Below are 9,610 nucleotides of genomic sequence, written 5' to 3'. Positions count from 1 at the left end.
GTGAGGGGTAGAGGTGGGGGCTGGGTTAGGGGTAGAGGTGGGGGCTGTGAGGGGTAGAGGTGGGGGCTGGGTTAGGGGTAGAGGTGGGGGCTGGGTTAGGGGTAGAGGTGGGGGCTGTGTGAGGGGTAGAGGTGGGGGCTGTGAGGGGTAGAGGTGGGGGCTGGGTGAGGGGTAGAGGTGGGGGCTGTGTGAGGGGTAGAGGTGGGGGCTGTGAGGGGTAGAGGTGGGGGCTGGGTTAGGGGTAGAGGTGGGGGCTGGGTGAGGGGTAGAGGTGGGGGCTGGGTTAGGGGTAGAGGTGGGGGCTGTGTGAGGGGTAGAGGTGGGGGCTGTGAGGGGTAGAGGTGGGGGCTGGGTTAGGGGTAGAGGTGGGGGCTGTGAGGGGTAGAGGTGGGGGCTGGGTTAGGGGTAGAGGTGGGGGCTGTGAGGGGTAGAGGTGGGGGCTGGGTTAGGGGTAGAGGTGGGGGCTGTGAGGGGTAGAGGTGGGGGCTGGGTTAGGGGTAGAGGTGGGGGCTGGGTTAGGGGTAGAGGTGGGGGCTGTGTGAGGGGTAGAGGTGGGGGCTGTGAGGGGTAGAGGTGGGGGCTGGGTGAGGGGTAGAGGTGGGGGCTGTGTGAGGGGTAGAGGTGGGGGCTGTGAGGGGTAGAGGTGGGGGCTGTGAGGGGTAGAGGTGGGGGCTGTTAGGGGTAGAGGTGGGGGCTGTGTGAGGGGTAGAGGTGGGGGCTGTGAGGGGTAGAGGTGGGGGCTGTGAGGGGTAGAGGTGGGGGCTGTGAGGGGTAGAGGTGGGGGCTGTTACGGGTAGAGGTGGGGGCTGTGTGAGGGGTAGAGGTGGGGGCTGTGAGGGGTAGAGGTGGGGGCTGTTAGGGGTAGAGGTGGGGGCTGTGTGAAGGGTAGAGGTGGGGGCTGTGTGAGGGGTAGAGGTGGGGGCTGTGTGAGGGGTAGAGGTGGGGGCTGTGAGGGGTAGAGGTGGGGGCTGTGTGAGGGGAAGAGGTAGGGGCTGAGTGAGGGGTAGGGGTGGGGGCTGAGGGGTACAGGTGGGGGCTGTGTGAGGGGTAGGGGTGGGGGCTGAGGGGTACAGGTGGGGGCTGTGTGAGGGGTAGGGGCTGAGGGGTACAGGTGGGGGCTGTGTGAGGGGTAGGGGTGGGGGCTGTGGTAGGGGTGAGGCTGGGCTCGAGGCGAGGCCGTCAGAATCAATCTTTATTTATCCTGGAGAAATCCGATGAGCTATGAAGCTCTTTTTCAGATATCCAGAAGGGGGCGGGTCCAAGTTACAACAATACAAAAAAAACCGACCAGAGTGCAAAGTTTCAGAAGGGTTAGCAAATCAGAGGTTGTGTTCAGGGGTAGATGCGGAGCCGTGATAGTGTTAAGAGGTGGAGCTGTGTTTTAGGGCAGTTATAAAATCAAAGGTTTGGCTTCGTCTCAGACATGAACCCAGCATTGACAAATAATTCGCAAAAATTTACCACTTAAAAAACTTTAATGACAATGTCCACATACCAATCTTTGATTAAATTATTTTTTAATCAGAATATATATTTAACTGAGCAATATTCTTAAGACATACTTTGTTAACATATTAATAAAGGATCATTTCTCAATATCTTTGTCAGTTATAATACTTAGTGTATAAACTTTTGACTTTAGACAAAGGCACCCAAACAAGACAAGGGTTCTGTATCAGATTACACAAACGTGTTCTGTAATGATTAAGACCAGGGTTCTGTATTGGATGAGACGGAGGTTCTGCATCGGATGAAATCAGGGCTCTGAATCGGATGCGCCAGCAGTTTTTGTAATAAAAATTTGATGAAAATTCATTGTAGTCATCGGATGAGTTCTGTGTTGGATGAGGTGAGGTTTTCGTATCGGATGCATTAACAGTTCCCGAATGCAGATTTGACTCGTGAATATTACAGCTTACAGTGTAGATATATTTGCATGTATATATACATATTGTGTATACTTATGTATAATTGAATATATGTAAAGTGTGTAAGTGTATATACATGTGTGTGCATATGAGGCCGTATATATGTGTGTATATATACATATGCAAGTGCATATTTGTGTGTGTATGTACATATGTACGGGTGTGTACATAATGTATGAGAGTGAAGCATTATCGGAGTGAGCGAGACATGAGAGTGAATGAGTGAGGTCACGTGGGGTCAATGAGTGAGGCATTTTGGAAGTGGGTGCATGAGCAATTAGTCATGAGAGTAAGGCATTGTGGGAGTGTGTATCCGTGAATGGGGCATGATGAGAGTGAGCAAGGCATCGTGGGAGTGGGTGTACAAGTGAGCAAGTCATTTTGAGAACGAGCGACGCATTATGGGAATGGGTGTATAAGCGAGAGACATTTTGGGAATGAGTGCGCGAGGCATGTTGAGAGTGGGTGTATAAGCGGGTGGGTGTATAAGCGCGTGCGTGGAGCAGGGATGGGAGTCTGCACCCCCCCTTCCCACCCCCACGTCCCCCCCCCAGTCCCCTCAGCAGGCCTCTTGGGCAGGGCCCCCTCCGCCCGTGCCCCCACCGGTGCCACGGGGAGCTGTGATGCTGCATCCGCCATGCAGGTGAGAGAGGACACGACGACGCAGGCCGGCGACCTGGCGCCTCAGGGAACCGGCAGCCGCCTGTATATATGCGCACACACACACATACACACAAGTTATACACAGATACCCCACGTAGCCTACACAGACAGATGGGTAAGGGGTTGTTAGCGAGCACCTATTGAGGCTGGCACGGTGGTGTGGCCAACATCAAGCTTGGCCACTTTCACACACCGAAAATGGGTACTCTTTTAAGGCAGAGTTGAACTATGGGAGGCACAGGACCGGTCAAGATATTTGTTGATGTTGGCTGTGAGCGGGAATCAAACTCGTAGTGCTATGCGCTAACCACTGCACTGTCACGCCCCAAATTATACAAACACACACACACACAATTGCATCAGAAGTAGGAGGATACACATCAAAAATGTTTCCAATGCATTTCAGTGGCCGGGCTGCGGTTTACACACCCTGTACAGTTTAAAAAATTTAAAAGTATTTTCCAACAATCAAACTATATCTACCATTTATTTTTTTCTCAGCTAAGCCAGCTTTGTTTCGGCCACAATTGGGGTGAGCGGATTGGTTTATATCGATATATGCAGCTATTGAGTACCTCCATTTAACACGGTTGGCTACATATGATGGTAAAGAAGTTGAATACAGATACATTCATCAGGGATTCTCAGGTTCCCAGCCAATGCACTGCCTGACATGTGAAATGTACTGCTGGCCAAATCACAGAGTCACAATGTGACAAGAGGCCTCCTCCAGTCAAGTGATCAAGAGGCCAATCAGGCAGAGCCAACGATATCACTTTGCCGGCCACACCTTGCTTTGACTCGCACGGAGGTGGGGTGCTGGCCTCACTTCCAACAGCAATGTCAAATGCCGTGGGTGGTGGATCCACAGGTGGTGGTAAGTATAATTCTAGATTTGAAGCTTTCGTTACTGCAAGGATTCATACTTTTAGGTTTTTCGGTAAAGTCACGTAGGGGAAAAATAAATGATATAATTGAAATAATAATAGAAATAAAATAATAAATCACGACGTTTCGGAGGCAACACAAGTCTCTGTCATCAGGTGGGACCGTCACAGCCAGATTTACTGTCTTGAGACAGTCCCACCTGATGACGGAGACTTGTATTTCTATTATTTTTTCAATTTTAATATTTATTTTTTACTTACGTGACTTTACCGAAAAACCTAAGAGTATGGTGGTAAGTATAGTTGAAGCAGCTCATAAATTGACACTTATCAAGTCAATAAAAGTGAGTCCATTAGAGTATATGGGCAGTATTGTCACAGAAGATGGCCCCAGACTCTGACACCTTGGCAAAACCCTCCTGAGAGAGAGTCTTGAGACTTGGTGAGGCTTTTCTGGGTAAGCAAGCGTAGTAGTAATACTAATGTATTGGATGCGTAATGGAGATTAGAGTCAGGATTTCCATGGGAAAATCAGCACTCGGCCTCCTTCGCCTTGCGCCAAATCACGATTTTGTTTATTTTCCCTTCTTGCTCACCTTCACTCGAACAAACACCCACTGCACAACAATCGTCTTCACTACAATCTGCTTGCGCTTATCCCTTAAAACAACCCCCCCATCTCTTCTCCCTTGCTCATCCTGCTACTGCTACTCCCTGCCCCCTAGCTACGACCAGGCCTACCCCAACCCCTATCACTACCCCTTTCACTACCCCAACCCTTATCACTTCCTCAACCCCTATCATCACTACCCCTACCACTACCCCAACCCCTACCACTACTCCAGCCCCTATCACTACCCTAATCCCCCCCCCCCCCTAACCACTCCCCCACCTGTCCTATCACCATAGCTACACCATCACTTCTAATAACAACCCCTCTTTATTTCAACCACTATCATCATTATGATTGTTGTGAAGCGCCTTAAATAAAGGCGCCTTAAATAAAGGCGCTAGAACATCTACATAAGATAAGAATGCTGCGACTAGACAAATGAGCAGAGAGCCACAAGAGTATAGTGTAGTACGAGTGTAGAGTGTCGTGTGGAGTTGAGTGTAGTGTTGTGTAGTACGAGTGTAGAGTGGAGTGTTGTATGAGTGAAGTGTGCAGTTGAGTGTAGTGTGGAGTTGAGTGTAGTGTGGACTGTTGTGTAGTACGAGTGTAGAGTGGAGTGTTGTATGAGTGAAGCGTGGAGTTGAGTGTAGTGTGGTTGTGTAGCGTGGAGTGTTGTGTAGTACGAGTGTAGAGTGGAGTGTTGTATGAGTGAAGCGTGGAGTTGAGTGTAGTGTGGAGTTGAGTGTAGTGTGGTTGTGTAGTGTGGTTGTGTAGCGTGGAGTGTTGTGTAGTTCGAGTGTAGAGTGGAGTGTTGTATGAGTGTAGTGTGGAGTTGAGTGTAGTGTGGTTGTGTAGCGTGGAGTGTTGTGTCGTACCAGTGTAGAGTGGAGTGTTGTATGAGTGAAGCGTGGAGTTGAGCGTGTGGTTGTGTAGCGTGGAGTGTTGTGTAGTTCGAGTGTAGAGTGGAGTGTGGTATGAGTATAGCGTGGAGTGTTGTGTAGTTCGAGTGTAGAGTGGAGTGTTGTATGAGTGTAGCGTGGAGTGTTGTGTAGTTCGAGTGTAGAGTGTTGTGTAGTTCGAGTGTAGAGTGGAGTGTTGTATGTTGCATACAGAGAATGAGTAATGCGGAAGTTCTCGAGCGGGGACAGGAAGTGAGAAGTCAAATTTGAACAATCCACATGAGGCAAACGATTTTGATTGGGCACGATCTCAGAGGTGAAGGCTCGACGAAGGAAGTTTTAGAGGGGCGGACGTTGGGAAAGAGGCCAGGAGGCAGAGAGAGATGCTTCGAGATGACTTGAAGCAATGGGAGTGGTGGGGGCGAGGAGGGGGCGCGCACAGTGAAACGAGGAAGAAAGCTCAAGATTGGACAGCATGGAGGGAGTTGCAGCCAAAGACAACGCCAATGGGCGGAGGACTAAATCCAGAGGACAGAAAAGCACCTCTGTTGGAGCCAATTAAAACAAATATCATAACGTTATCGAATGTTTCATGAACAATTAACCAATATCTACCGTAAAATTAGAAAAAAAAATCCATAACTAAAACACTTAAGAGTGCAATGCGCTGCTTGTTTTAAGTTGAGGGTAAACTGAATCCAAAAGTGTTGCCGTGAAGGTGGAACCAGCCAAGTGGAGGCATTGGCACGGAGCGATTGGCCTCCCAGTGATCAGGGGACTAAAGCTAAAAAACTGGCGATCCCAGTTCGATTCCCAGCCACAAACAACACCAGTGGCATGTGATATCAGCACTTGTCCCGGGCCTCCTTCCCCTAGGTGATCTCAGCCTTAAATGGGTACCTGATGTGGTATGTGAACATTAGCCCTGGGAAGACGGACACAACCGCGGATGGTGCCGGCCACAACCCCCTCATGCACGATCAGCACGATCAGCACGATCAGCACGATCAGCACGATCAGCACGATCAGGTGCTTGCTTACAGCACTTGCTCCCCGACAGTGTTTATGGTTGACCACAATTCACTGCGCTGGTCAGTGCGGATTGGTGAAGGGTGGCCAAAACGTGTCTATGCGTACATTATGCGTGTGTAAACGTACGCGTTGAATCAATAGTAATTTCAGTCTGAGTGGACATAAGTGCAGGCTGTGGGCCCGCTAAGGGGATGTAAAAGACCTGCAGAGCAGAGTTCTCCCCTCTGAGCGCCTGCACCCTCTCCTCGAGGCGAGAGATCCTCTCCAGCTTCCGGTGTCGACAGCGCGAGGCGGCCAGCCGGTTCCTCTGCCTCTTCCTCTCCGCTTTGAGACGCTCCTGAGACATACACACGGAGACACAGACACATGGGCGGCAGGGAGATTACTATAGACACACGGAGATAATAGAGACACGGAGCCACGTGGAGACACAAGAGACACGTGGAGATGAATACGGACACAAGGAGACACACAGGCAATGTGATTAATAGAGAAACGGTCAGGTAGAGATAATTCCTCTGCCCCATCCTCTATGCTTTGAGACGCTCATCAGACATGGACAGATGTACAGAGAGACACACGGAGATGAACAGACACGAGGAAACACTGAGACACAGAGAGAGACTATCAGAGAGATGCTGTATGGTAGTGACACTTCCTCTGTTTCTGTCTGTCGACGCTGAGATGCTGCCGAGACATGTGAAAACACATGGGGGTTAGTAGACTTGAGAAGACACTCCGGGACACGAAGATTCAGAGACACTGTGAGGTACGGATGATTCATCTGCCCCGAGGTACGTATGATTCATCTGCCCCTTACACTTCACTTAGAAATGCTCTCCAGACAGAGACACAGCGAGACACACGGAGACACAGGGAGACACTGAAATAGAGAGACAACACAGTCAACTTTGAGATTATCCTTTGTCGTGCAGACACAGTTGAAGGGAAAGACAGTGACGTAGACAATTCTTGTAATTTCCTCTCCACCTTAATACCTGCTTAAGACTTGGGGAGTCACGGAGACAAGCATTCATCTAAAGTCTTCATGGAGTTTGGTTTGAGCAGTCATTATTAACCTGGACGGAGACAATCAACTCGCTACATGGTCACATTAAACCCAGATAGAAACCCAGCACCTCCACGAAGCAAAGTGTCCATGATATGGCCATTACCAATTGACTGGGCCACCCGGCCGTCTCTCAGGGTCAGATCAACAGCCCCAGGTTCGACTGTGGATCCACAGCAGGGAACCCCCACTAAGGTACCAGCACCGCGTCGAGGGAACAGAGACTGGGCCCCTGCTCGTGATAACATGGAGTTTACACGACCGACTCGGGACCGTCAACAGAGACACACGCATCCACACCCATGCTCTGCTAAGCACGGGAGACACACGGCCTCTGCAATCCCACGCTCCGATGAGTCCGCTTTCCCCCGGGTGGCTCAGGAGGTCCGCAATGTCAGTGCCAGAGCCACCCAGACCCGAGTTTTGACTCTGGGTCTCCATCAGCCTTGGCGTGGATCTGCGAGGGTGGTGGTGGGGGAGAAAGAGCCGAACGCCGCATGCCACAACGCAACTCTCACCTGGGAGTCAAAGTCAATGACAGCCAGGGGCAGTCCCATCGCCACCGGTCCTGCCGCGAGGCCATTGCTGCCCCCGCTGTGGGCAGTGCAGGGCTGCCCGTGCCCGGCGCCGTGCCCTGCCGAGCCTTGTCCCGGGCACGGCCCAGAGCCCGCCGTGTGCATGGCCTCCAAGGCCCTGACGAAACCCAGGGCGAAGCCCTCGGCCTCCTCATCAAGGAGAGATCTCCCGTGGGGGAAGAACGGGGGGGACGGCGGGAGGGGAGTGGTGGGAGGGGGAGGCGAGGGGTCATGGGCCGGGGGGTCCATGGGGAGGTCCTTCTCGTGACAGGCGGAGTGGCTCCTCCAGTTGTGGCCTCGTCTCTGTCCTGGGCCACCACTGTGGCTCTTAGCAAGCAAGCGGTCGAGTGGGGGTCCCGCAGGTCACCGCTATGGGACTTCTTCCTATCCCCGCGGGACTCTACACCTCCACACCGGTCTGCGAGGACGTTGATTGAGTACTGGGGTCAACTCAATATCGAGTTGGTAATAAGTTAATGGAAAGTTTGTGTTATTGCTTTATTCTTACCACAATTTTACTTTACGTTTAAGTAAACTATTTTTGGTAACGCAGTAAAAAGTAGGTTATAACGTGTTAGTTCCAAGTCGATGAGATTATATACACTACACACAAATATATGAATGACACAGATTATAATTCAGTAAATTGTGCTGCAATATATTCGTTAAATCTGTGCTTTTTCCATGTTTATTATGCCTCCAAACTCCTGCTCAAAATCACAGTTATTGCGATAATTCACCCACCACGTCTACAAAAAAAACTTTACATTGTAATTCATCTTAAACTTGTTGAAAGCGATTTAAAAAAACACCGACGACGGTGAGTCTCGTTGCCTCGCGATTACAAAAATATATAAAGACGATTCCGTGTCTAATAAAGACAACTCGAGTTACATAGTAACAACGCCACGAACAGGACGACGCTAAACAAAGTTGAACATTTCAACGTTAACGATTAATAATCAATAATAATTACGCAAAGTCAATTACACAATGGAACAAACCTCAACTGCGCCAGTGACCACTACCCAGAGGCTACCTCGTCAACTTTAAAGTCTGCGCTGAACTTTAGATCGATCAATGTTTGACCATTCGATGATAGAATCAATACGCTAACGAGCTCATCGGAGTCGGTATCGATTACGCAGCTGCGCTGGTCGGACGCGGCGCCAATTAAAGGACTTGTTCGGTGTACAAAACTCAAATGACCGACCGGTATTTCATTAAGTAATCGACGGATAACTGCCGAGTAAACTTAAGAGCGAATTACGACGATTCAGAGCCTCGCTCTCGACACATGGACTCGGTGGTGGGGGGAGAGGAAGAAGAAGAAGCTGGGATGTCGATGTCAAACTGGCCCCACCACCATCATCATCACCATCAAAACCGAATAACCCAACAACAACAACAAAAGTGCCCCCGTCCCGTCAACGATTCACCGTTCGGTCAGAAAACAAACAGAGAGAGAGTCGGCGGCAGGGGCAAGGGGGGCAGGGGGGGGTAAAAGAGTAAAAAAAAGAGTCTAAAGTCTTTGTGAATGACGAGAGAGACGAGAGGGAGGGAGGGGGACTTCTCTTGGTCGTGTCCGCGCCTCGCCACAGAGGAACGCCGCTTTCATTAATTAATTTACTTTTCCGGGTAATTTAATTGACGTCACTGGGGGAGGGGCGGGGGCAGCGGGGGAGAGGGGCGGGGCGAGAAGGGGTGCGGGACTGGCCGAGCGAGAATGCACCGCGGAATTATAAAAGCTGCCTCGCCTCTGTGTCATCCACTCAGTGCGGACGCATGGAGCGGGTAGTGGGGGGGGGTAACCCAAATGTGTAGCTTGCGTATGGGGGGGAGGATTATACTGTCAATGTACGCATAGGAAACGGGGTGGGGGGTGGGGGTGAAGCCTTGATAATAATTTGTCTATCCTTGATCGTTTCTGCGTGGATTAAATAT

General features: G+C 50.6%; 1 protein-coding gene across 1 annotated transcript; it reads right to left on the bottom strand.

Annotated features, from left to right (window-relative positions):
• Positions 1 to 1,175: 1,175 nt before the first annotated feature.
• LOC144739693 (uncharacterized) lies at positions 1,176 to 9,282 on the bottom strand. Its single transcript, XM_078622618.1, has 3 exons — positions 7,610 to 9,282; positions 6,225 to 6,359; positions 1,176 to 2,631 (listed from the first exon to the last, which is right to left on the bottom strand). Exons 1-3 carry the CDS (start codon positions 7,913 to 7,915, stop codon positions 2,488 to 2,490), a joined length of 585 nt encoding a protein of 194 aa, XP_078478744.1. The 5' UTR covers positions 7,916 to 9,282; the 3' UTR covers positions 1,176 to 2,487.
• Positions 9,283 to 9,610: the final 328 nt, after the last annotated feature.

Source organism: Lampetra planeri, chromosome 3 (genome assembly GCF_965212315.1).
Source record: "Lampetra planeri chromosome 3, kcLamPlan1.2.h2, whole genome shotgun sequence".
Classification (NCBI taxonomy): domain Eukaryota; kingdom Metazoa; phylum Chordata; class Hyperoartia; order Petromyzontiformes; family Petromyzontidae; genus Lampetra; species Lampetra planeri.
Note: the sequence above shows the minus strand (reverse complement) of the source record. Positions and strands in the feature narration are given on the sequence as shown.

Bases quoted from the DNA above. Each gene is read 5' to 3' on its own strand.
- LOC144739693 (XM_078622618.1), bottom strand. From the start codon at position 7,915: ATGGACCCCCCGGCCCATGACCCCTCGCCTCCCCCTCCCACCACTCCC. The intron at 6,360-7,609 runs GTGAGAGTTGCG...TGTATGTCTCAG, and splicing joins TCATTGACTTTGACTCCCAG to GAGCGTCTCAAAGCGGAGAG. The intron at 2,632-6,224 runs GTCTTTTACATC...GCATATATACAG, and splicing joins GGGAGAACTCTGCTCTGCAG to GCGGCTGCCGGTTCCCTGAG.